The following is a 26,960-nucleotide window of genomic DNA, read 5'->3' as shown; positions in this document are numbered from 1 at the left end:
TTCTCCACCATGTGCAATACTAAACCATGAATGTTCTCCCTCTTCTGTGGTCATATGTTAACCTAACAGAGGTTTCTGAACCGTAGAAAAAAGCCAGAGCTACTTTTGATGGAAACTTTTTTAACAGAAAAATGTCTGGAGCAAAACTAAACTAGGTTACATGAAAAGTTTTATTTATTTTAAGATCTCAGAATCTCTCATGTTAGTCTTCTTAATAGCTCATTACTTATATTTTCTAGGATAAAGTTCAAGCGCAATGTGAAAGCCAGCAGTTTAATTACCGGATTCCTCAGATGTCTGCCATTTTTGCTGCTTGAAACTTTTATTTCTATCTGAGGTCAAGAAATGTAAATATATTCTAGCTGCATGCAGGCTGGAAAATGTTTTCAGTTATATAATGACCACATTTAGCATTTAGTCATGGAAGAGGGTGAAGAAACAATTAGTGTGTCTCAAACTAACCTATGATCCACATCTATTATTGAGTAATGGAAAAATAAAAACAGTAAATAACATCATTTATTAATATTTAGTTCTTTTTTTTAAAGCACACTCAAATCTGTGGCTCAGCTTACAAACTGTCCTCATAAATGGGACTCCACTTATATATTAAACACTTGTATTCTATGTTTATTCAGAAGATCTCTAAAGAAAAATCTAGACCCACGGTAAAAAATACAGCAAAATTTAATTGGAATACAAAAAGAAATTGTTTATTTCTCCTCTTAAATAGCAACAGGTCTTTATCGGTGCTGAAAATAGACACGTCATCCAACAAAAATGTGAAACATTCTCTTAAAATACCAATGTTCCTCTGTTAATGTTGTTTGTCCTTTTAAAATGATTTTAATACTAAAGAAAAAAATATCTCTCAGCCCCAATCGGTGCTTGGACTGACTCTCCATCCGCCTGGAGGAGGCGGTACGAGTGAGGGTGGGAGGTCAGGAATAGTGAAGAGCTGTTGAGGAATATCCCATTCTGCTTCGTCCTCCTCATTGTCCTCCTTGGTTTTTAAATCTCTGCAGAAATAAATAATTGAATGGATGAATTCTAAATGAACAGAGTCCATTATTAGGCATGCTAAACATGTAGGCCAGTGTGTTAATACAAAAAAAGAATGGGGCATACCCTTTACTACCAAGAGCAGCTTGCTTCTTTTCCCTTTTCGAGAGCCACTCCTCTATACTTCGTACTGCGATCTTTCTGTCCTCAGAGTCCTCTTTGTGTTGTCTTTCCTCTTAATTAAAGAAAATATTGCATTCATTAAGACGCAGGTGTAAAAGGGCATTCTATACGCAACATTCGTCTAACCTAAATTATTTTGTCCATTCATTTTTTTTATAATTTTGTATTTGTATAAAATGTGGCCTGAAAGTGTTACTTCCTAAATTAAGCTCTACATCTACAATTACATGGTAAACAGCACCACCTAGTGGCCACTACTTACGCTCCATTCGTCTCTTCAAATTGTAAAGATGCTCTTCAGACATGTGAGAAAATCTGCAGTTTGGACCAAAATCACAAATTCCTAAAAGAAAAAAACATAACAAAAAACATCCAACGTGATGATCTGTCTGATAAAGAAATGTTTTTCCTTTTTTTTTTTTTTTTACCTTTTTGGAGAAACTTCCTGCAGGGTTTTTTTATTTGCTCATCGTGCAGAATAGCAGCAGAATCTGTGAAGATTAGGAAAAAATATTTTATGTCCATTGCTATTGCTTATCAAATTTTATGCTGTAAATGCTAGTGTAATTTATGCTAATGTACAGATGTCATTTAAAAGCTCATAGATATTGGTCTTGCATGTCATTGCTGACAATGTAAATATTTTATGTTTTTTAAGGTCTTAAAGCCTGAGCTTGTGTGGGAGGTGGAGCGATACCAGCTAGAAACAGTCCGTCTCTCCTACACGCATAGGTGGGCTCTGGAAATCCACTACTTGAGAGACGCTGGGCCTTCTTCTACTTTGGAGTGGCCCGTATGGAGTGACGGAGGGTGGGGGTAGATCTGCTGCTCAGGCGTCTCGTGTTGGATGATAGGGTCGCATCCCTTCAGGTTGAGGCGAGGTTCGGCCTATGAGCCAATAAGGGGATCACACTACTCAGCCTCACTAGGAGAGCCAATGCCAGGATCCTGTGGAGGAAAGTATGGCTGATGGTCGAACCTTGGCTTCAGGAGGAGCTGCGTGGTTTTCATCCTGGCCATAGAACAGTGGACCAGCTCTACACTCTGCAGGGTTCTCGGGGGTTCTTGGAAGTTTACCCAACAGGTCCACGTGTTTTAGATAGATTAGATTGAGTGTAAAGCTCAAGGAAGGCTTGGAAGGCTGGGGTGGCTTGGACATCTGTACCAAACAACCCCTGGACGCCTCCCTTGAAAGGTGTTCCAGGCACATGACCCTCAGGAGGAGAGTTCCTGCCTCAAGTGGAGAAGTTCACATATCTTGGGGTCCCGTTCAAAAGTGAGGGGAGAGGGGAGCTAGAGATCAATCGGTTCGGCTGCTGCTATACAGGTGCTGGTCATAAAATTAGAATATCATGAAAAAGTAGATTGATTTCAGTAATTCCATTTAAAAAGTGAAACTTGTATATTATATTCATACATTACATACAAACTCATATATTTCAGATGTTTATTTTGTTTAATTTTGATGATTACAAATGACAACAAATGAAAATCTCAAATTCATCATATCAGAAAATTAGAATATTACTGAAGACCAATAAAAACAAAGGATTTATAGAAATGTTGGCCAACTGAAAAGTATGAACATGAAAAGTATGAGCATGTACAGCACTCAGTATTTAGTTGGGCCTCCTTTGGCCTGTATTACTGCAGCAATGCGGCGTGGCATGGAGTCGATCAGTCTGTGGCACTGCTCAGGTGTTATGATAGCCCAGGTTGCTCTAATAGTGGCTTTTAGCTCTTCTGAATTGTTGGGTCTGGTGTATTGCATCTTCTTCTTCACAATACCCCATAGATTTTCTATGGGGTTAAGGTCAGGAGAGTTTGCTGGCCAATTAAGAACAGGGATACCATGGTCCTTCAACCAGGTACTGGTAGCTTTGGCACTGTGTGCAGGTGCCAAGTCCTGTTGGAAAATGAAATCTGCATCTCCAAAAAGTTGGTCAGCTGCAGGAAGCATGAAGTGCTCTAAAACTTCCTGGTATGTGGCTGCGTTGACCCTGGACCTCAGAAAACACAATGGACCAACACCAGCAGATGACATGGCACCCCAAACCATCACTGACTGTGGAAACTTTACACTGGACTTCAAGCAACGTGGATGAAGTGCCTCTCTTCTTTTCCTCCAGACTCTGGGACCTTGATTTCCAAAGGAAATGCAAAATTTACTTTCATCAGAGAACATGACTTTGGACCACTCACCAGCAGTCCAGTCCTGTTTCTCTTTAGCCCAGGCAAGACGCTTCTGACGCTGTCTGTGGTTCAAGAGTGGCTTGACACAAGGAATGCGACAGCAGAAACCCATGTCTTTCATACGTCTGTGTGTGGTGGTTCTTGAAGCACTCACTCCAGCTGCAGTCCACTCTTTGTGAATCTCCCCCACATTTTTGAAGGGGTTTTGTTTCACAATCCTCTCCAGGGTGCGGTTATCTCTCTTGATTGTACACTTTTTTCGACCACATCTTTTCCTTCCCTTCGCCTCTCTATTAATGTGCTTGGACACTGAGCTCTGTGAACAGCCAGCCTCTTTAGCGATGACCTTTTGTGTCTTGCCCTCCTTGTGCAAGGTGTCGATGGTCGTCTTTTGGACAACTGTCAAGTCAGCAGTCTTCCCCATGATTGTGTAGCCTATAGAACTAGACTGAAAGACCATTTAAAGGCTTTTGCAGGTGGTTTGAGTTAATTAGCTGATTAGAGTGTGGCACCAGGGGCCATCAATTTTGAACCTTTTCACAATATTCTAATTTTCTGATATGATGAATTTGAGATTTTCATTTGTTGTCATTTGTAATCATCAAAATTAAACAAAATAAACATCTGAAATATATGAGTTTGTATGTAATGTATGAATATAATATACAAGTTTCACTTTTTAAATGGAATTACTGAAATCAATCTACTTTTTCATGATATTCTAATTTTATGACCAGCACCTGTAATGCAGACGCTGAACCTGTCTGTCATGGTGAAGAGAGAGCTAAATATGATAGGCAAAGCTCTTAATTTACTATTGGGTCTATGTTCTTACTCTCACCTATTCTCATGAAATCTGGATCTTGGCCGAAAGAACGAGATCCGGCTGATCAAGCGGCTGAAATGAGCTTTCTTCCTAGTGTGGCTGGGCACTCCATTAGAGATAGGGTGAGATAGGGTCTTGGATTAGATCCGCTTCTCCTCCAGAGCAAGGAGTCAGCTGAGGGTGCTCGGACATTTTTTTTCTGGTGCCCCCTGGACGCCTCCCTGAGGAGGTGTTCCAGTCACGTCCCAATGGGAGGAGACCCAGGGGGCGACCCAGGACACTATGGAGGGACTACGTCTCTCTGCTGGCCTGGGAGGGCCTCGGGATTCCCCCAGTAAAGTTGGAGGTGACGTCTAGGGAGTGGACTCTACTGAAACTGCTGCCCAGCTTCAAAAATATCCACCTTATGCTTCCATCCCATATGAATAATAAATTCAGATCAGCAGTGCAGATTTTGATCCAATCATAACTGTACATCATGACTAAAAACATATAATAGATATAAAAGTCTGCATGTCTCCCACCTTCCCCTAATCAAAAGGTAAATAGCAGAAAAGGCAGATCAAATGTCAGTGATTCTTACCCCTGAATTGGTCAAACCAGGCCTTTTTCGCTCTGTGATGCTGAACACCATTCAAATGTTTCTTCCTGTTGTGCATGTTGTCCTGAAAGGACCTATCACAGTAGTCACAGTAATACCTCTTCCCCATTGCAATCCGACAGAAAAGCTGTCAAAAAGAAACAATAATAAATATTTTTTAAACTTAAAATCACTCATTAGCTGAAACTAAGTAAAAGAAAAACAATAAGAGATATGGACAGAGCTCTTGTAAATTCATTAGACATCTGCTTGTTTATTTTGTTCCTTCCTCATCACAGAAAACTAATATCACACTTAAAAGTAGAAAACATGGGGAAAGCAATAAAATGCAACACAAGTAAAGAGAAAAGAGTGATGAGGCTGATAAGTTAAATTACACAGTAATTTATTGGTGGAGAATTAAAGCTGTACTACTGAACTTCTCAGTCATATTCAGAGAAGCACCTGCAGTCAAAAAAAGTTTAAGACCATTTATTAGTGTTGCACCGATACAGATACCAGTATCGAGCGGGGCTCCTTCACAAAGGTAGGCAGCACCTTGACAAAGCCATGATGGCAATTATTTTACATTCAAGTAGTATGCAGTTCTTCATATATATACACACACACACATCAATTTCAAACAGATGGTATCGGTATCGGCCGATAACTCAAAGCCAGGTATCGTATCGGGGCCAAAAAATGGCACCGGCGCAACACTACCATTTATATTAATATTCAAGGTGTCAACAACTCTTTTTTCCAAAATGTTCACTCTTTCTCAAGGTATAGATTGGATCAAATACTGACTGATTATGCAGCAGTCGCACCAGATTCATTTTATTGGATTAATTATGGGTAGATAAAGGGAATAAGATCAGGAGAGTTTTGTTATAGACATAATATGTAGTTATGGAACCATTTTATTTTAGTTTTTATGTTATTTTTTATTTATTTCTTTTTTATAAGAATTCATTATTACATCTACCTAGAGCTGAAACAGTTAATCGGATTAATTGTGATTAATCGATTATTGTAATAATCGTCAACTAATTTAGATTATTTGTTAACTGGAGTTTAGAGACTGTAAAATATGCTTATAGGTGACATATCAACCAGCCCTTGAGCAGCAATTATACCACAATTATAAAAAAAGATATATAAACATTTTCATTTAAGATTAAAAAAAAAAATATATATATATATATATATATATATATATATATATATATATATATATATATATATATATACGTTTTTGTCTATCAGTATGCTCTATCCAGAACCCCACAAGTGGAATCCTTTTAGTTTCACCTGGTTTAATTTTGTAAAAAGTCTTCTTTAAGAAACCTTTTGCTATCCGATTATTAATCGAAAAAAACAATCAACAGATGAATTGATTTGGAAGATAATTAATAGTTGCAGCTCTACATCTACCTTGTTATGTGAGAAAATGCATTTGTTTTACCATCACCATCACCCCTATTGGTTTCAGGAGCAAAATTGCTCAACTTTAATGTTTTTAACTGCTTTTGTATTAGTTTGTTTTGATACATTTTAATTACTCCCACATTCTTGGAGAGCAAACCAAACACATAAAGATCCCGAGGAGATTTAATTGCTGGCAGATATCAACTAATTCCTGAAAAGATGCTAGAAAATCATTTTTGATTTCTTTAAATAAAGATCTGAACACTCTTCTACGGAAGAGTTAAAAAGTTAAATGATTTTTAAATTTTATTTCAGTTTAATATGGGAAAAAGTCAGAATTCTGCGATTAAAGTCAGAATTCTGACTTTTTTCTCAGGTGACTTTGATCTCGGAATTTTGACTTTTTTCTCAGAATTCTAAATGAATTCTGACAGCTAACATGTTAGCATCAAACCGTAGTCATGTCTGTTTTAGATACTAAACTAGCTCTCTTTTTTTAAATCACCTTCTGCCCTTCCATTAACGAAATAGCATCACTTTTTACATGCCCTCGCCTAATTCCGTAATGTTCCACCAAAGTGTTACTGGCCCTCCCAAACAACTCACATCATCTTTATCAGTGAAGTTGAGTGCTTCCACATCTCTTCCTTCATGGTGCCCATCTACATCAAGATCCACAATTATGAGATTAAAGTCAGAATTCTGAGATTAAATTCAGAATTCTAAGATTAAATTCAGAATTCTAAGATTATAGTCAGAATTCTGAGATTAAAATCAGAAATATGAGATTCAATTCAGAATTCTGAGATTAGAGTCAGATTTCTGAGATTAAAATAGAATTCTTTCTTACTTCTTTCCCCCATATTAAACTGAAATAATATTTAAAAATCTATTTTTTGTTTGTTTTTTTTTTCAGTGGGGCCCTAATCCTCTTCTGCACTCTTCATAGATATATCCAATGAATTGCCAGAAAAGCTAAAGTACTAAAGTTTGTCTAAAACAAATTATTTACGTTTCCAAACTTTCTGATTGTTTACAAATATGCTGATATGACATACCGTTTAACGGTGTCCTTATTGATAAAACTTCCAACTCCAACAATGTCCAGCTGCTTCACTTTAGCAGTTATTCTGAATCCCAGCAAATCTTCAAAATACAAAAAGCAGTTTATGTGTGGTCATATTTACATCGTGTAGCTAGCAGCAATCAATTGTAGGAAGTTAGCCGTTGTTTCTACTTCCGCTTCTGCGCACTGCTCCTCACAGAGACAACATGGCGCTGGCTAAGACCGTCTACAATCTCCTCTTCAGGAGGACGTCTACCTTCGCTGTAACTATCATGGTTGGAGCGGTCTTTTTTGAACGGGTGTTTGACCAAGGCGGTGATGCTATTTTTGAGCAGATGAACCGCGGGGTAAGTCCGCTTTTGATCGTTTTAATCGACGCTGACCTTGTAAGCAGAGGGCGAAGCGGAGCTAACGTTAGCTTAGCTTGGCTAGCCGGGTCTGTAAATGACCGTAAGTTAAGTTTCGTCTGTAAATAACGTTCTTTATTAACTATTACAGAAACTATGGAAACACATCAAACATAACTATGAGAGCAAAGAGGAGGAGTAGGACGCTACCCTGTGTTATATAAGGCTGATCCGGTTTCCATCACCATGTATTCCTGGATTCATCACCTTAGTGAAGGTGCTGTCATCTTGAACAATGTGCACTAAGTCATACCCAGGCTGGAGTGGACTGTGAGAAGATCTGTGGAAGCTGACAGGCTGCCTCAACTACCGGGGAAATGGATCAAGGCTCGTCCTCTACATTGCATATATTTCCTTCAAGTTCATTGTCTTCAGATTGTAAATTGTTATATTAAACATGTCTCGATGTCATCCAAAGTTTTGATTTTTCTTTTTCTTTAATCATACAACTTAAAGTTGCCAAAGGTGTTATTGTCAAAGCATCTGTAGTGAATGTTTGGGATTTAACCACTGTACCTTTGCACTTTGGAAAGTAGGATTTGATCCGATTTTCTAGTGAGTATAATTATGTAGAAGGAAACTGTAACCATCTCCTTATTTAAATGTTTTCTATCTTTTGTTTCATACCTTCCTCACTAACTTTAACTGTCCTTTTTTGTCCTTCATTTGTTCCTGTATCCCATATTGAAACCATATCCACTAAAGTGTGGTGTTTTATGTATTCAGATTATTATAAAGGACCAAGGGTCTTGAGAAATTGAGTTTTAAAAATATTTTATTGAAATTGAACAAACTAATGATTTACAATTTCTAATGAAACCTACATAAACTCAGGTTTTCTTTCTATACCTTCATAACTATTTTTTGGTGGGTTAACATAATCACTAACTCAAAATCAAGTTTAGTTTAAATGCAAATAAATTAGTTTTCTTCACACAATATAGGGGGTTCAAGTAAGACACATTACATACAGTAAAACCACAGTAATAACATTGCCTGTAAATATCACACACAGCTTCTGCAAATGTGTAAAATATTTATTATAGGTAAACGGCCTTGATCTTTGCTTGTTACTGAAATGTGTCAGAAGATCAATCCAATTTTGCATATTGCATGATGTGTCATTAAAATCCTAAATATGACTATAATATGAACTCAATACTTGCAATGTATTTGAACAGCATTTACCCTTTTTTTGTAAAACATCAGAGAGGTAGAACTGGCTAAAATGTCAGCTCTTAAAGTGTCTGCACCAGGTCATTTCACAAGTTCAGTCAAATTACTGCATGGTAATTATAATAGCTGAGATGGCTTGCTGTCACCTGGTTAAGGCTGCAGATGAGCCTTAAGCCTCCAGGTGTCACACTAACACTATTTGTAATGACAACTCAGCACTTCCAACAATGTTACCCCAGACTTTAAAAAAAAGAGCACCATAACCCAGATTACTGAAAGTCAAATAAAGATGGTCTCTTGGTCAGAGGGTGTTTCTGTATGGGTGCCAACATTGGCAGACCCCCTCTTTTTATATGATAAAATATATTTTTTTTGCAAAAAGATATTGGCTATGTTTTTAAAATAAGAAACCTTAGTTCCTCTTGTTTTTTTTTTTATTTGTTAGAACAGTGTAGAACAAAGCAGGCTTAGACTGGTATATACATAGCAGTCTTAATGCTGGTCTTAATATAGGTATTTGTGGTTGTTGAAAAACAATATCTATTAGATTATGGACTCGTTATGATCATAGCTACTCTAGATGTCTTTAATCTTTAATCACCCCCGAACATTACATTAGAATTCTTGAATCTAATTTCAAATTCAGCTGTGCTTTATGGCCAAATGTTCCTAAAATGTTAAATCCCCACATACTAAAAGGAACAATATGCAAAATAAACGCTGCTTAAGTAGCCAGCTGACAGAAAAGCCCTCAGGGCCATGAGAAAAATTGCTTAAAACTATAACGCTTGTTGATTCTTTTGATGCAACCGAAAAACATTAGGGTTTTACTCTTTAAACTAAATCTGTATTTGAAACAGTTTAAACAGAGAACAAATTGCATTCACCAACAACAAATTGAAATGACTAACTTTTTTTATCCCATAATAAATACCTTTTAATTGCAATGCAAACTATATTTAGCCGGCAGACGTAATATTTGTGTAAATTCTTTTCTGAAAACTCACCGTTTGTTTTTTTATTCCATTATCTTAAAGGATAGCAAGTCCCATCTTAGTTTAGAGAAATGAACCTTAGTTCAGTGACAAACAAAAGCTGACATTTTGTATTAATCCTAAACATAATATTAAAAGTTGCTTACAGGACATCCAACTCCCTCAGTGAGTTAAATTCTGTCCTGATATATATATTCAAATAAAGTTAAATTATAAAAATGAAAACAGACATTTAAAAAATTGAATCTTTCAACCAACCCCATAGTCTAGTCACCCAAAGATTCACACCCATGTCTGATAAATACTGTATTTCAGGTGTGAGCATTTTTCCACATATTGTCTTCCATTTAGGATCAATGTCTTTCCTCAAGTTGTACCCCATGATGGATTTCTCTCCGACGGGCTGCCAGGGCCGGAAACGTGTGTCCTTAATCTTCTGGGCTTCAACCGCATCTCCACCATCAACACAGATGGCCCTCATCTCAGCATTTCGTCTCCTCAGCTCCTTTACATCTTGTTCCATTCTTTCTCTTCCATATGCCTCTACTTTCTGCCAGAAAGTAGCATTAAAGTGTTCATAGAGTTTCCAGTCAGCCCAGTTCCACTGTAAGGCTTTGACTCTCATCTCTGGGTCCAGATGATTCACAGATGAGGTCCTGCGAGCGTTGAGCTTGAAATACAGGATATCATCCATTGACCAACAAAGTAAATCCTTTAGCAGAATCAAAGATTCCTCAAAGTATTCAGCAATGAGGACCAAATGAAAACGTTGGGATAAGGAATGAATGCCCTCCATGATACGAGGATCATTGACTCCAAGGTTGTTATTGAAACCAAAGTCAAAAAACAGCAGGTTTTTAAGATAGAATGAGTTAAAAGCCTCTGGACTGTAGAATGCCTCGGGATTGTTCAGAAACTCAGTCAGTTTGTTTTTCCCACTGATGCCCCATGTTAAAGGAACAGCTCTGTGATAGTAATGGAAGGCGGACTCAAAGAGATCCACTGGGTCCCGTAAGATGGTGACATACACAGCGTCTGGAGGCAGAAGTTTAGCCACTTCTTGATGGTTGAAACGCATGTGGTTGCAGACAATGTTGAAGCACTGCCCTGGTCTGTAGTCTTTAACCTGGGAGCGCAGGAAAGGCTGTGGGTAGCAGAAATCATTACGTCTGTCAGGTAGGGCGAACTTCAGCTTGTGCTTTTCCCCAAACCTGAAGAGGATGTTGAGGATGGTGCTGCTCGCGGTTTTATGAGTCTTCATGAACATGATGTTCACTTTGGGAGAGCATTTCTGTTTGGGTTTAGAGCTCTCACTCAGGATGGCTTGGTTTGTTTTTGCCATGCTGAGGGGACAGGTCTCTTCTTGGGTAGGCCTTACAGAGAAACAAAGAGTTGCATTAGAATCAGCTGTGGTCAGAGGTTCACATACAGCCATAGCCATAAATATTCATTTTGATAAGTGATATTCTTCACCATGGAGTGATGATACAACACAATTTGATGCAAAAGCATGATTATTTGGTGGATTTGCTTACATTTAAACAGAGTCAAAATTATAGGTTCATATCTAGTATAGCATAAAGTCCTTAAAATATTAGTCTCTTTGTATTTAATTTATTTAAAACACATAAACTGAATTACTGACATAAAGGAACTTTTCTGTAATTTTCTAGTTTTGAAAAAGCGTCCAAAAAAGCGTCAAAGGGGTTTTCACAGATCGTTGTTCTCCAGTTGTGTCCTAGTTTCTGGTTGAGTACAAATCCCAATGGGAGAAAAACAGCCCCCACAGCATGCTGCTACCAACACCATACTTAACAGCTGGCACAGTACAGTGGGGTTTTAACACCTTTGTTGGACTAGTAAAAGCATTGTTCTCTGTTGCTGAGTCCATATTGCTAGATTATTGATTGCTCTTACCATAGAACCATTTTCCTGGAGGCATGGCCAACTGCAAATTTCTGTTGCACTTGAAAGGACATTGTTTTCACCAGTACCTTATTTTTTAATGGTACCTAACACCTGGTTACCAAGGATAATCACACTTGTGTTCATGGCAGCCTTATGCCTCTGAAGTCTCTGGATGGTTTTTGCTATAGAACCAAATGCCCTTTTATATTAGGGTGACAGTTTTGGGCAGATGTTTGAAACCTGGACACACCTATGAGTTTTTAATAAGAAGATGTTTCCAGTCACATCAAAAATAGTTTTAAAATTAAGAAAACATGGATAATACTGAGTATTTGTAAAGCCAGGACCTTTGTGAACGGTGGTTTAAAATAATTTCGTACTAATTCTGCCATTGAGTGGTCAGCTATCCAGTCAGCATAATTACAGAGGGTTCTTAATAGCTGAATATAAGGTTTAAAACCATGATGAGAGCACATATGTGTAGGTTTAACACAATGTGCAGAACGATATTTATGAAATGCTTCATTCTTTTTAACCTTACCTTATGTTCACATGGTTCGTTGTTTTCAAGCAGTAGAGGACCAACATTATGTTGGTCATTAAAACCCAGGGAATAAGCCCCCGCACCACTGCGGTACATTTAAACCCTTTGTTCCAAAGCATGTTAAACCCAAGAAGCAAACCTGAAAGGACATTAGACGGAACATTTATCTCTCATTAACAAAACATAAAGCTTTACAGGAACAATGCTTTTCAGGAAAAAAAAATAGTAAGTCTTCATTATTATGATCAAGTATTAAAACTATTATTGATGCTAAAAAGATGGTATGCATGAGAATAGCAGAGATACAGGCAAAAGATAAAAAGACAAATGCAGTGACTTGTTGTTTTTTTGCCAAACAGGGCACACACAACCCTTATGTTGACACTGGAAACATGTACATGGGGCTCAAATTTCAATTTTTAACGTATAAAACAGAAGGAGGGAGAAATTTTTTTTATTTTAAGTAAGAACCCAACCGTGCGTAGAAATGAAAATACATCTGAAGTATGAAACGATAAAGATCCAAAAACGAATTTTCACTGCAGACACTGACTGATGCCTGATAAAAAAAAGGCATTTCAAGCTGACGGTATCATATCAGTAGGTGTGTCCAGTATTGTGCATATTCTAACTTCTTTTCCAACTACATACAAATCAACTGTTAAGATAAAAAAATTATATATCCCTTTGAACTCATAAATCCTGCTATTTTCCATTAGTTATTCACCTCTTCTCTCCAAAGCCTACCCACAGGAGATGCCCTGAAACCATTCCTAATTAATAGGTATAAAAAGAACACTGTAAACTGCTAGAAGTATTCAGCACTCAGGTGCAAAAAAAGAATAAAAAACTAACAAAGAAACAACCAAGCGGTGAGCTGAGGACTTACCAGGTAGCATTAGTGGAGGTACTGATTATTGTGCCTGCTACAAGTTGAAAGAAAGCCGTCTAAGCGTGCTGTTAAAGCTCCCAGAAGTTACACCTCACTGGCTGTTCCAAGGACTCGAAGAAATCCAATCTCCTCCCACACAGGTGGAAAGTGACAGACTGACTTCTGCTGAAGGACACATTTCTAGATCTTTGTTGTGGCAGAATGTTAACCCTGGTATTTAAAAACTTCAGTCGCAAGGCACCATTTTTTAAAGAAAGATTTATGTTCTTTGACTTGATCAACTAAATGTATTTTCTGATTAACAGAAACACTTTGCAGGGTATAACCCTTTGAATTGTCTAACATAGTGAAGCTCATTGGCATTTCCTATTTCTATCAAATTTGTAAAACAAATAACACGTTGAAAGCTATCAAAACACATTAACTTTTTTCAAAACCCTAAGTGCCTTTTGTAAAAGGTCACAAAAATGAATTCCTCAGATAGTTATACAGCACAATGTCAAAACAGTCATACATCTGCTTTCAAATACATCCCATTGTTAATCCAAAAGATGTTGGAGCTTGGAGTTGGGTTCTGTGAAGACCAGAGTTTCCTCTACAATGGTTTGGCAAACCAAACTGTTCAAAGAACCATATCGGACCACTAAAAATGAAAAACAAATCTGTCTGGAGCCGTAAAAATGTAAATCTTATATAAGCCTCTTATTACAACACACACTCTAAGTTTATTTGCCCAATAAAAAAAGGACTACATGGGCTAAAATATATAAGCATTCATGATTAAATGTTTATCCTTGAGCATATGTCACATCATGTGATTACTCTGCTGTACGATATTTGGTGCTTTACGTTTAAATTCCATTACAATATTAATGTATCAGGTTTTGTTGCATTGATGAAATTATAGAAACATAATAAAGAAATCAAATATTTTATTGTTATTTTTATTCTGAGGATTGGGGGGGGGGGGAATTTAAGAAAGTTCACATACCTGCATAAGAGCATTACCTGTTCGACCTGACCGACGGTTTTTAATGTTTGCAACAAAACTAGCAGCAGTAGTGGAGTTTGGAGATGCAATCCATTTCTTAAATCTATCTTTGCGCTCCTCTAATTTATTCAGAAGTACTCCTATCCCACTATTTCTTATTACTTATCTTATCTTATTACTTGAAAACTTCTCATTACAAAGCAAACATGCAGGCAATCCTTCCGCATTGGTAATGAAAGCAAATGATTCAGTCCATTCTTCTTTGAATCCTGTTCTCATGGGCTATCTTCCTTTTTTTATTCTTGGGATCCAGGGCCCAGGACACACTCGCAGCCACCTGCCTGGCACTGCGCCAAAACTTGTGTTACAGGCCATGATGTAAATCTTTATTGACAGAAATGTTTACATTTATTGTTTAAATGTTTTTTTTTTTAAACAAATTTGTACAGCATTGGAAGACATAATGTTTGTTTGACCTCCTGCACACCATTAAAACAAAAAAAAAAAATCCATCTTTCTCCATTTTTATAAATTTTTTAAAAAGCTCTAGGGAGCCGTAAGGGGGTTATTGAAGAGCCGCATGCACCTTTGGAACATGTATCTCTATAGACCTTGTTTTGTGCTATGGTGCTTTATACCATTGTGTCCAATGCTTTATATGGTAAAAAAATAAAAAATAAATTGTAAAGCTTTGCAAAAACTGCTTTTTAGCTCATCTTAAGACTGCAGGAGGGTTGGAGGTCTCTGGAAGCCTCTACGAAATAAATTAATTCTACATACAATCGTAGATTTAGTAAAACAAAAAATATCAAACAACATTTGGAACTGCAGAAAATGTGTCATATAACACCACTCAATCTTCTCTAGAAGAACAGGTTCCAAAAGCGTAAACAAAAACAAAAAACACCCAAAAGGCTGAGATAAACATCTGTATCAGCTTACATCGTCAATAGCAGTTACCCATTAAGTCTTATCAAGCACATTCATAGGTAACCCCCCGTTTTATGGAACTTGCAGCCAGAACACAAATAGCTGGTACATAAGGTAACTCATAAATCAAAGTTACAAATTCAGAGGTATTTGATTTGCAGCATAATAGCAGAAACTACTCCTAGTTTAGTATCCCCTGCTTTAGCACAGGTTCAGTTCTCTAAATATTCTCTGCTCAGCTGTTTCCCCTCATCTCTTTGAAGCAAATGTTCATCGCAGTTAGGTTAAGGTGAATTAATTTACTAATATCTAATTATCTTCAGAGAACCAAGGCAGCACAAGTACCACAGATCAAGAACTTTGCCTTTAACCTTATATCATTCTGGGCCTGTTGATTTTCAAAAGTCCCAAATAAATTAGACTTATAAAACAAAATTATTCTTTTTGTAATTTTGTGTTGGGGGAATACGAGCTTTGGACTGAAGTCATGACTATGCATGAAGATTGGTGAGTCTTTGACTGCATGATAATGTTTAATGATTCATAAAACATGTTTAAACTGACATGGAAGTTAGTAGTTATTCTTCAATGTTGAAATATAGCCTTTGAAACATTCTTTCTTTCTTACACCTTTTATACATATTTATACCTTTTTAAAACTTTTTTTTTTTACATTTACTACACTTGAAAGTTGCATTGGAATTAAAAACTAGCGCTTATTGTACAGCTGTATTTGTGAGGCATGCCTCTGCCATCTTTATGTGTGTATCATGCATCTGTGAAAATAGACTAAAGCGAATTCAGGTTAGATTGTCTATGAGTAGAAATTCTTAAGATTTGCCATCAGATTCAGGACCTTTACTGAGCCATTATAGCATATTAATATATCTCTATCTAAAGAATTACCCCCCAACCATCCCAATTTTAAAATCCTTTTCCAAATACTCCAATTGTCCTTTATCAACCTAAATCCATCTCAACACCAAGTCTGAGTCCTGGTTCCTCTACCAGAGCTGTTGATCTTTAATAGATGAATTAGTCTTAAAATGTGAATATTATTTACAATAAATATCCTTAACAGTGCCATAAAAGTAATGCCTTGTGTAGATGGTTTAAGAAGATATTTATAATGAGGCAGACTTGTTTTGCTTTTTGTTATCGGAGTTCAGGTGCAGCTGCAGCTGCTGTTGCCTCTGGCTGTGTCTGATTAATGTCTTTCAGCAGTTTCACAGTCGGAGCCCAGTTATGTGGCAACACAGTCACTGTCATGAGAGTAATTCAGATGACAATCTTAGGATCCAGTTCAATGCAAGATAAGTGAAGAACAAAAATACAGCATAACCTTAAGACAGAAATATCTACACCAGATTTGATCAATTCATTAAGGAACGGAGGATGTAAAAATAATCCAGGGTTTTTCTACAAAAGGACATTTTACTGAGGTAATTAAAAACTTTGCACATAGTAAAGACAAACTTCCATTTTGAAATGTAAAAGTGACTTACAAACACAAACCCACTTTAACATCAGATTGATTAGTATTTTTCCTCATGGTTCATGAAACATGAATGTAAAAGATTTTCATGTATTGCTTTAAAATAAATTAATGACAATATCAATGAAACTGAAGATAATCTACTAATGAATCAAGAGTGGGGAACAATAAAATGAACAGGCTTAAAAAAAGACTTCTGCTCAACAGTTACCCAAGATGCAGCTAAGTCAATGTTAAATGTATTTATTAAACAAATTTGTACAGCATTTGAAAACATAAGTTATGTTTTTTTGACCTCCTGCACACCATATTAAAACAAAAAGAACCCATTGTGCTCTGGACATTTCCAGGAAAACCAACATTTTCATCATCGGATTTTCAAATGCTTTTTTCCTCTGAAATGTGAGACGTGGCTTTGGTTTTCTTTGAAATGCTGCAATTGTTTGATAACAGGAATCTCCTATTCACTTCACGGAAAATAAAAAAGCAAGAACTTCAGGTACCACCCATTATTCACACATCCCTGAAAGGAGTCACTCTTCAAAGGCTGTTTTACTGAAAACGAAATCAAATCTTGTTTTCTCTTACAAATTCAGATCAAACCTAAAAAAAAAAAAACAGAACTAATGTACATTTAAAACATTAAGCCACCTTTATTTAAACAAAGTTAAGATACTGCAGAAAATCTACCATAAAATCCTCCCCAAAAAGTCAGCATTGTCATTAAGAACAAACATTATGGGTCCTTGGAGTGTTGTACAGCAACAAATCCAACCAAGTTGGGAACAAAGGACAGATTCTATAGTCTTAAAATTACCAGGCACGTATAGGTGACTGAAAAAGAAATGGATAATAAAACATACATTGAATTTAACAATAAAAGCACACAAACATTTTTATGCACAGTTAAGCCACATTTGGCATTGAAATATAATTAATTTTTCATAAACTTGTCCATTAACAGAAAGGACCATCAGGTCAAACCTTCCTTAAAAGAAAAGCCTTTGTGCGTTCTTCAGAAATTATTGAGGTTCCATCATGGAACTGCTCAAACTCTTTTTGCCTTTTTTCCAGGCTATGTATAATAAAATATGTTACACAGTTCTTTATAATATAGCAAAAATAATTCTCTCTAACATCTCTCACCTGAAGCAGCTTTTAGTAACACTACAACTTTTCCTCTCTACGGTGTAACTGAGAAACCCTAAATAGCAGATTAACCTCCTAAGAAAATATTATGTTTGGAATGTATACAGATTTGAAAGTCTTTATGTTTTCAGTAGACAGGCTTGTAAAAGATCTGGCCACCCAGAATCCTGCGCCTCAGCTCGTTCCACAGCAGGCTACGCTCTTTCTGAGATCCTTTCATGAAGCCGCGGTTTTCTTGTGCACGCCGAGACAGATAGGGGATCACCTCATTGACAGGACCGTATGGGACGTACTTGTACACTGGGAAACCAGCTTGACCTGTTTATTACAGAGGAGACACAAACATGTAATAAAAAAAAAAAAACACTATCGCCACCGTGTGAGCATCCAGTGTCATGATTTGTAGTGTGGGGAAATTCAGTGCCTTTACTTTTGAATAAAGACAAACAATAAAAGGTAATAGTTAAAAAATTATTTGTAGATAATGTTTAAAAAAAATCAAAACTTTACAGAAGTTTCAATCATGACCTTGAGCATATCTTACAGACAGAAGTTCACCGGACAATTGCCAGATGGAAGACAAATGACTGTAGCATTGTTTTCAAAACTTGCCAAAATAAAAATTAAACGCTTATATCCCCTTTAACTACTATAGACCTAAACAAATCAAGTCCGACCTACATCTTGCAGCAACACAGCTTTATATTATCAGGAAATTAATTCTGTTGCACTAAAAAAAGAAAATGCAATCATGTTGATTCCTGATAACCCTACTGATTGTGGTAGAGACACATTTTCCAAAGACTTCTCATTATTTGTAATTAAGCAATGTCATGATAACTCGGTGCGGTGGTTAGCATTACAGACCCTTAAAATAAACACTCAGGTTTGAGTGCTAAATAATCTAGAGTCAATCCACCTACTGAGCAGTTAATCAAAATATTAAATTATTGCATTCAAGCAGAGCTTTGGAAAAGCAGTATGGCTGAAATATTGCAGTGATGACTTGGATTTGAAGTACAGTGGAGCTCAAAGAACCCTGCAGGCAATTCATAGATGAAGTTATAAATAATGGCAAGACTACAGTTGATGGGAAGATGGATGGTGCAAAATTAAGGTAACATTTGGAAGCAAACCTCTTTGGGCTTGCTAAAGACCTTAGATGGAGCTAAAACAGAATGGTCAGATCAAATCAGATCCTTTTGTTATTAAAGCCTAATAGAAAAAAATAGACTGACAGTAAATCTAATTAGAAACTGATTGGTTCAAGAACTTTGCACACATTTCAATCCCTAGATTTGCAGAGCTGATTTAGAGATACAAACTACCAAAAGAAAAAAAAAAAGACCTTCAACAGTCACTGCAACAAAAAGTTACAGTTTATTTTTGTTTTCTTAAAAAAAAAAAAAAAGATTTATAATTTTATTTCCAAGCTCTCACATGGGCATTGGATTATTTAAGGTCAAATGAAGTAACATCATCAGCTTAAGACTGAAACCCTGTGACGTAATGTTTGGCAATTCTCAGTAAAGCACATCAGGAACTTGTTTGCTCTCAACACGCCTACAGGTTGCACACACCATAAGGTCATCAGCTCACCTGACTGAGAGGGCTGACGTCTGTGGGGGTCGTGTTTTAGGAGAGTTTATTCGGCTCTGACGTAAGGCTTTTTGATTTCATAATCTAATGTTTGCTTATAGTACCCGAGCTGAGTTCAACGTACCTAGCGGGAAGCTGATCTGGTCACACATGCCGAGCAGCTGTCCGAAGTAAACTTTATTCTCAGAGGGTGAAAGACCCATTTCATTCATCCTATAAAAGAAAAAAAAAAACACATATTAGGGTGTGTAGAGATTTGTGAATCATTATAAAAGTGGTCCTACATTTTTCCATAACAGATGTTGCAACCCTGTTCTGTAACTGTACTGAAAGCTTATAAGTCTCCTCTCATAACGGAGGTTTGACTTCAAACCACAGGGTTTAATTCTCATTTCAACAAAATCTAAAATGAATTGCATGACCAGCATTTAACATTCTTTAAACTCTAAACATGTTAGAAGAAAAAAAAATACATACTTGTCAAGAGTGAACTTCACTGTGTCTTCATTGTGTGTAGCAACCATCACATTTGCTTTCCTGTTATGTTCAATCTCCTCCAAAACATACTCCAAACACCTGGATAAACAACGAGGAAATGGTAGGAAATCAAAAAATCTCAGGCTAAAGTACAGATGGGCTCCTGGGAGAAACTCCAGACTTACTTATGATACATCCTGTTTGTCGCTTCATAATCTGGGTTTATAGGGTCTTCATAGCCAATCTCCTCGGCCCTGGCTCTCTCTTGGTACATATAAGCTCCACGGACTAGTTTGGCACCAAAGTACCAGCCCTCTCTTCGGGACAGCTCAACATCCAGGGTCACGTTGTCGTAGGCTTCCTAAAATGCATTGTGAAAAACTTAATGAAAGCCCAGATGCATAACTACCTTTAGATATTACTATTCTGGAAAGAAGGAAAATAATAAAAAAGAGTTGCTTGTAACTGATTAATGATAAAAAAAATACATAAAACAAGGTGATCTTTTAAAACTCCCCAGTTTTCAAATAGTTACAGCATTATTATGATAAACAATCAATGTAACTCCCTAAAATAACTAATTTACCTTAAGATAACATTGATAGGTGTTGAAAATCACTGGCTTTTCTCTGTTGAACTTCCTCTGCATCTCCAGGGTGAGTCGACTGATTGCTGGTTGGAAGTATGTCTGTTCTGCATCCACCATGAGCCTCACCCCATTTTCCAAAGCATGCTGAGAGACAAAAACAGTCGATTTCATTTTACTAATGGCTCTACTTTGGAGTTTTTTCAACTCTAAAGGCCCACTATCCTCCATGTTTAAAATCTGAACCAGGTGTTTTAGCTACCGGTAAGTAACATCTAAAACACGCAGTGGGCAGTGTGCCTAGAGTAAAAAAAACAAAAAACAAAAACTCTGTTATAGATAATAAATATTCATAAAGCCACTGAATATGTGCAAAAGCCAAAAAAAGAGCTAACGATGATGAGACTTTTTGGTTGCTCCCTTACACCAGACGCCCTTCCTGCATTAACAGTCGAAGACTTAATTCACTTCACCATCGGGGCCTATTCTTGTTATAAAAGTTGACATTTGGAAGTTTATTTTTCCTTAACCAGCACCTCAATCATAAGTTATAAGTGATGGGTGCATATATTTATAAATGCAGTCATGACTTTAGTTCTCACCTTTGCCAGAATGTCGACTCTCTGCAGCATTCTCTTCATCTGGCTCTCCTCTTCAGCTGTAAATTTGCTTGACAAAGATTCCAGCTGACCTGTCTGCAAAGCCAAAAACAGTTATTAGAACTTCTAATGAAGAGTTCAAAACTGCAGGGTTTTCTCCAATGCTTGAGGTTAGCAGTAAGGCAGAAAACTAACAACTATTTTGCTCATCAATTTGTTTATTCTATTCTCAAATGATAATCAGATGGCAAAATGTCCCTAAATAAAGCTAAAACTGTGCCCTTTGACAACTTCTGGATAGAGCTTATAAATGAACAAAACAAGGTTTTCATCTTGATCATACAATGTTTATATTATTTAGGTAAAGTAACTGCTTCGAGTTGGTTCCTTTAGAGTCTCTATACTCAAGTTAAAGATTGATTAATTACTAAATGAGTTGAAAATTATTTCAATAGTCTATTAATCAGGATTGATCCAAGTGTTTTAGTTCTAGTTAGCAGTAATCAATTATTTATACAAATGAATATATTTTCATACATTAATTTTTACATCTGAGGGTGGAATAGAAGTTAGCTTCTTTATTTTTATCACATCCGTGAGTTCGGTCGGATTTGTTCCAAAGAGATGATCAGGAAATCTAGCATGAAGTGGAACTAATGTTCTAGCCTGCATCTACTCTTCTGATGCAGTTTTAATTTACTATATCTCCATCTCCAAACAAAGGAAAGGCTGTCGCATTGAGAATTTGGTACATAATATAATCATTCTGTTATCTCAGTGGGGATTTGCCATATTTTGTGTCAAATGAAAAGTGTCTAGCATAGACAGCTCCTAATGCCAATTTATAACCTGATCTCTTCTCAAAGTCAGATTATACATGGAATGAAAGATATAACAATAAATTACCTCAAGATTTGGCACCATGAGCAGATTGGACATTTTTGTTGTGTCATTTATCAAACTGTTCCAGTCCAGCAAGTCGATTGTTCTGGGAATATCAAATCAAATAGAAATTCAATCAATTCAGATTGTTTAATTTCTTCATCTAGAAATCTAGCCTTGAGATAACTGCGATATTGGTAAATTTCTTAATATTTATCCAAAAAGGGAATGTTTTATTACCCTGACAAACCTAGCTTCTCCCCAGTGAACCAGTTTTCAATGTCATCTTTGGCTCCAACACCCATCTGAGTCAAACTTTCCTGCAAGAACAAAATATACCAATAAAAAATATATAAAACAAAGTCTATATCATTTCAGTAAAGTTGCCCCAAATGCTCAGAGACAGAACTAAAAACTTGTCATAAAATAGTCTGAAAGCCTTCAGTAACCATTCCTGGGTCTGCATGTAGGGACATGAAAAAGATCTGATGAACCTTGAGCTGCTCCAGTTCCAGTGTCTTCTCCAGAGCAGACATGTCTGATTTTCCTTGTTGTGCAGCGAGGAAGTTAAAGAATTTCCTCCATTTAACCAGGACCTCTGAAAACTGAAGCTGTTCAGATAAAAGGACAAGATATTAATCATTATTAGGTCATAAAATCACCGTAGGCGTGATTTAACATTGACAATAAGGTGCTAAAACAAAACAAACCAGGAAAAAACTGGCTCATTGAACAAAACCACTAACATATAATTATAATTAAAATGTAGAAGTTATTCTTACGAGGAACTGTGGACGTCCAAGTGCAGTCATTTTGATAGCAGAGAACCCATCAGTTGAAGCTCCGCCTAAAAGTACCAACAATGGGATTTAGATATGCCTGTTTATATTATGGTAAAATTGGTATTTATTTTTAAATGAACTTCTTTATACATAACTGTTAATAAATTCATCAGTATCTACCCTACAAAGCACATCAGCCAAGGCAAACTAGGGACAGTTTAACAAGCTAAAAGCTTTAATGAACAAAGACCTATTTTTTCAAACAATAACATAGGAAACATTTTGAGTAAACATATCGCTTTGCTTTTCAGGCTGACGGACAGTACTCAATGTACTTTAAGTGTAGGTGCAAAAATCCACAGAATACTGTTTGCTTGACCTGCAATGATGTCTTTGAAGTTGGATCTACTTTGGATAGTAAAATATTTGCTGTTCTGTTGGCCTTATTCAGCGCAGTATTTGCCTTGGCTCCATCAGGAAGACCAGAGCAATAGCAAAGTGACCTTGTCCTACTACAGAGAAGATAACGCCTACGTATAAGCTCTTCACATAATCCAACCTGAGAAAAATACATATTTAGAAATTGATCCGATGACTCCTGTATTGGTTGTGAATTGTTTGCATGTTGTTATTCTAATAAAATAACACATATTTGACCAACTGTTTTAAAAACCTACTCACCCGATGCTTTAATACAGTTTATGAAGGTCTCCATTTGATTGTCACATTTGGCCTCGTCAGCATAAAAGTAGGTGCGAGCACTGATGACACCTCCACGTCTGTCCCCAAACCGCCGATGGGCCTTGTATTTCTTCTCACGGTGATCTGCGCCTGAAGAGGGCAAATTATCAACTAGAATTAAGTTATGCTGGCAGGTATATGTCTAGATAAAATATTATCTTGAGAATTTGTTTAAGACTGAGAAATCTCTATCTCTATCATCTACAAGAGTTGAGCTTTTGTAGAGTAATAAATGTGTCAAAATCCTATAATTTATGGTTTATATCATGAAACCCATTGTTGTAATAACACAGATAATGCTTGAGCTTAGTAATTGCAAAAAATTTTGCATGATTAAAAATACTGTTTTCAAAGAAACCCTTGCAGCTGTGACGTAAATGTTAACTTCTTCAATGTCAGTCACACGGCATCCCGCTGCAACAGCTGAACTGGACATTTTAAACCCAACAGGATCCAGCTACAACCAGCGCAGACCAGCCAAGAGCAAATGTTGCATGGTATGGTATGAGAGTCCAGCCTATCAGCCTGCACTGGCATAGCTTTCACTTGCAGCGTCATCATTCTGAGAAAAGAAAACCATCTTTATATCAGCTAACTATTCACTGCCTCTACACTGAGCATGGAAGCTGAAATCTTGTGGAAAATGAAATGAATAACCCTTTATTTAAACCAATATACACACCAGAGCTGTCCTTCTCTGCCTCAGAAACACAGGACCTGAAAAAAAATAAAATAAAAAAATAAAGGACAGTCATTAGGCAAGTTAATTAATCTCTGTAGAACTAATGAATAAACATTTTAACAGAGAATTTTAATTTTAAAAGTGGTAAAACATCCCAATTTTTTTATGCTGCTTTGCTGAGATATTCAAACTTTTTCCCCATATATCATATTTGAGAATATTGCATTTTTCTGTGAAGTCGTGTCAGTGAAACAGTTTCCTGATATGTGCTCAGAGAAGTACAGAAAAAAAAAACTGAATGTATTTATTTCTACAGGCATGTAGACAGAAACAATCCTCACCAGAGAACATTGCATACGCCTTCTTTGCAAGAGTAAGGGTGTATAATAAAACATCCAGCACACACGCCTAAACCATTGAAAGCCTTTTAATAATTTCCACTCTTCCAGCTGGACCTCAGCTCCAACCAATCAGCTGAGGGAGGTATGTCCCAACTGGCCAATAGGAGACAAGAACAGCTTGTCTTGTGAAAACAAATCCAACTCTTTCCGATTTGATTACAGGCCTTTTAAGAGGGGAAAAACATTGCAAATGACCCAGATTAAGAGGTAATAACAGAACACCTGAAGCGATAAGATTAGAGCAACTAATATCAAAGTGCAGTGCAGTGGAATATTTCAGAGATTATGAAAGGAAAGATACAAACATCCTAAAATAAGGCATAACTTTAATGGTAAATTTTTAGAGTTTAGATCTGATATTTTTAGAAGCAACATCCTATTTTGTGATTAAGGAACATGCATATAACATAGAGGCCATTGCTCACTACCCTTGCAGTTAGCTGTTTGCTGTGAAGAATTACATTAATATACTGTATATTATAGCAAAACTCAAATACCCACAGCTACTTAGGGGGCTGCATGGGGGAGAGAGGGCCTAAGCAGAGTATTTGCTTCTTGGCTGGGGCAGATCTCAACCTATTACTCTGGGTTTCATAGAAAGACCAAAATGCTCCCCCAAGGGCTACAAGCTGCTCCTTATGTTAAATTCCATATTCATCCCCATTAAATCCAGTTAGGATGGAAATGTTTCCCAAATTAGAAAACTCTCTTGAACTCTGCAACCCTAGTGTTTAACCTATGGGCTAAAGTAGGCGATGTACTCTGAAGGTGCTCCTATTTTCCTAGTACATTTCATGCTATTGCACAATAGTGGTTAAACCAGTTTCTGCAGTCAAGCTGTAGGCAAATAAAGCATGACTTCTCTACAAATACTAAGATCTGTGACATAAAAAAAAAAAAAAAGTTATTGAATACAATCGAGAACTGTCACGGTCTACCCGCTCTGCTAAGGTTTTCTTAATAATAAAACATGCAATCTAATCAAGTATAACCGGGATGATTAGAGTGAATAATGTTCCTTTCCTCTCATAATTAACTACTAAGAATGAGTGTGAGGAAATGTGTTCTGTCAGTGGTTTTTTATGCAATTTATGGAGCTACATCAAAATAACGCTGCTCAGATTACAAAATGCATCTCACGCTTCCACTTAAGAAAACAAACAGACAGTGGAGCTCTCTGTTGTCATGGCACTGATGTTATTATTAAATTACAATAAGGGCTTGGTTGGAGAAAGACCAAGCAGTTAAAACCTTAAATGAAAAAAACAAGTTAGAAGGGGTTAGCTGTGTAAATACATTTGTCTCAACTGGATTATATGTTATATAACTACTGATGCACTCACTCCATTTCTTTCTTCTCTGCCTCCTCTTGTGTCAGATCTTCTTCCACACTGTAGTCCAGTACAGCGCCCACACCGAAAGCCTGGTTCTTGTTTATTAAAGGTTTGATGGAGTTATGATCTTCCCCTGCCACAAACTGACCATAGAAGGTCATCTTCATCATCTTCTCAAACATCCGTTGACCCAGCAGCTTCTTGCTCAGCTCCATCAGCTGTGGGCGCATAGAAAAGAGGTCATGAGTTGGTTTATTTCAAAGCAGAATTTGAGCTGAATTGATGCGTTTTCAGAGGAACTTACCTCTTTATTCTTCTCAACAAGGAAGTCAATGGTGCATAGATTGAAGACAAGCAGACTTCTCAGCAGCTCGATGTTGTTCTTACTTTTATATGCCTCCTCGGTGTTGTCGAAGTCGATGTGAATCCTGTTGAGGCGCACGTCTTTGGCGTTTTTGGTCTGGCTGATAAGTTCAACAGGAACAGCTTCCACCACAGGGCAGCCCTCCAGCTGCCGCTGCTGCTTCTCTTCCTGGCTCTTCGTGGATGCCACCGTTGACCGATAACTTGAAGGTGAAACGCTAATTTTGTTGATGCTGCCCGACTTTGCCCGAGCAAGTGGCGCTAGAAACTTTGTGTAGGACATATTTTCTCTTCTTTCTTAGAGTTTTGGCCGCTCGGTGGTCGTCTGTTGTTCGGTTTTTGGCTGCTGCGTATGTGCCTCCACCGGGTGAGGGTTGTGTAATGAGCGCGCGCGTCTGGGCTGCTGTGCTTCAACTGCCTGGCCTGGAGGGGCGGTTCCTCACATGGTACAGCACGCGCCCTCCTGAATAAAGTAAGGTGAATGACAATCCATCAATCTACTTTTGGGTTCATAAAGTACTTTTGAAAAGGTTGTGTTTGAATTAAACTGACTCTATATTTTCTTTACTTATTTTTATTCATAAGATATAAATAAAAATATAATAAAAAAATAATATTCAATTCATATTATTAAACAAGCCTCCCTTATATTTCTTCATCAGTATTTTTCTTATTTCTTTGTTGTTGTTTTTTTTTTTTTATATATATATATAATGCCAACCAAACATTTGAATAGAAGTAAAGAC

The 26,960-nt window shown here is 36.9% G+C and overlaps 4 protein-coding genes across 4 annotated transcripts; 1 reads left to right on the top strand and 3 right to left on the bottom strand.

Annotated features, from left to right (window-relative positions):
• Window positions 1–501: 501 nt before the first annotated feature.
• Window positions 502–7,446, bottom strand: zmat5 (zinc finger, matrin-type 5). The gene is made up of 6 exons (XM_038296839.1): window positions 7,274–7,446; window positions 4,788–4,932; window positions 1,614–1,676; window positions 1,448–1,528; window positions 1,129–1,237; window positions 502–1,019 (listed from the first exon to the last, which is right to left on the bottom strand). The coding sequence occupies exons 2-6, from the start codon at window positions 4,912–4,914 to the stop codon at window positions 872–874; spliced, it is 528 nt and encodes a 175-aa protein (XP_038152767.1). The 5' UTR covers window positions 4,915–4,932; window positions 7,274–7,446; the 3' UTR covers window positions 502–871.
• A 12-nt stretch (window positions 7,447–7,458) lies between these two features.
• LOC119791027 (cytochrome b-c1 complex subunit 9) lies at window positions 7,459–8,105 on the top strand. Its single transcript, XM_038296840.1, has 2 exons — window positions 7,459–7,628; window positions 7,780–8,105. The coding sequence occupies exons 1-2, from the start codon at window positions 7,488–7,490 to the stop codon at window positions 7,828–7,830; spliced, it is 192 nt and encodes a 63-aa protein (XP_038152768.1). The 5' UTR covers window positions 7,459–7,487; the 3' UTR covers window positions 7,831–8,105.
• A 1,772-nt stretch (window positions 8,106–9,877) lies between these two features.
• On the bottom strand, window positions 9,878–12,506 carry gal3st1b (galactose-3-O-sulfotransferase 1b). The gene is made up of 2 exons (XM_038296805.1): window positions 12,309–12,506; window positions 9,878–11,232 (listed from the first exon to the last, which is right to left on the bottom strand). The coding sequence occupies exons 1-2, from the start codon at window positions 12,428–12,430 to the stop codon at window positions 10,092–10,094; spliced, it is 1,263 nt and encodes a 420-aa protein (XP_038152733.1). The 5' UTR covers window positions 12,431–12,506; the 3' UTR covers window positions 9,878–10,091.
• A 4,742-nt stretch (window positions 12,507–17,248) lies between these two features.
• Window positions 17,249–26,607, bottom strand: prodha (proline dehydrogenase (oxidase) 1a). The gene is made up of 14 exons (XM_038296819.1): window positions 26,156–26,607; window positions 25,861–26,069; window positions 24,117–24,151; window positions 23,375–23,524; window positions 22,694–22,758; window positions 22,406–22,522; window positions 22,152–22,231; window positions 21,936–22,017; window positions 21,033–21,125; window positions 20,431–20,577; window positions 20,030–20,205; window positions 19,845–19,943; window positions 19,492–19,580; window positions 17,249–18,086 (listed from the first exon to the last, which is right to left on the bottom strand). Exons 1-14 carry the CDS (start codon window positions 26,495–26,497, stop codon window positions 17,896–17,898), a joined length of 1,875 nt encoding a protein of 624 aa, XP_038152747.1. The 5' UTR covers window positions 26,498–26,607; the 3' UTR covers window positions 17,249–17,895.
• Window positions 26,608–26,960: the final 353 nt, after the last annotated feature.

Source organism: Cyprinodon tularosa, unplaced genomic scaffold (genome assembly GCF_016077235.1).
Source record: "Cyprinodon tularosa strain WSP-4 unplaced genomic scaffold, ASM1607723v1 ctg378, whole genome shotgun sequence".
In the NCBI taxonomy this organism is placed as follows: domain Eukaryota; kingdom Metazoa; phylum Chordata; class Actinopteri; order Cyprinodontiformes; family Cyprinodontidae; genus Cyprinodon; species Cyprinodon tularosa.
The sequence above is the reverse complement of the archived record's forward strand: the minus strand, read 5'-3'. Positions and strand labels throughout refer to the sequence as shown.

Coding starts and splice junctions, on each gene's coding strand:
- zmat5 (XM_038296839.1), bottom strand. CDS start 4,914: ATGGGGAAGAGGTATTACTGTGACTACTGTGATAGGTCCTTTCAGGAC. Junction 1,677..4,787: donor CTGGTTTGACCAATTCAGGG/GTAAGAATCACT, acceptor TAATCTTCACAG/ATTCTGCTGCTATTCTGCAC. Junction 1,529..1,613: donor CAGGAAGTTTCTCCAAAAAG/GTAAAAAAAAAA, acceptor TTTTTCTTTTAG/GAATTTGTGATTTTGGTCCA.
- LOC119791027 (XM_038296840.1), top strand. CDS start 7,488: ATGGCGCTGGCTAAGACCGTCTACAATCTCCTCTTCAGGAGGACGTCT. Junction 7,629..7,779: donor TTGAGCAGATGAACCGCGGG/GTAAGTCCGCTT, acceptor TAACTATTACAG/AAACTATGGAAACACATCAA.
- gal3st1b (XM_038296805.1), bottom strand. CDS start 12,430: ATGCTTTGGAACAAAGGGTTTAAATGTACCGCAGTGGTGCGGGGGCTT. Junction 11,233..12,308: donor ACGAACCATGTGAACATAAG/GTAAGGTTAAAA, acceptor TTTCTCTGTAAG/GCCTACCCAAGAAGAGACCT.
- prodha (XM_038296819.1), bottom strand. CDS start 26,497: ATGTCCTACACAAAGTTTCTAGCGCCACTTGCTCGGGCAAAGTCGGGC. Junction 22,523..22,693: donor TTGGACGTCCACAGTTCCTC/GTAAGAATAACT, acceptor TTATCTGAACAG/CTTCAGTTTTCAGAGGTCCT. Junction 20,206..20,430: donor CCTATCAATGTTATCTTAAG/GTAAATTAGTTA, acceptor AATGCATTTTAG/GAAGCCTACGACAACGTGAC.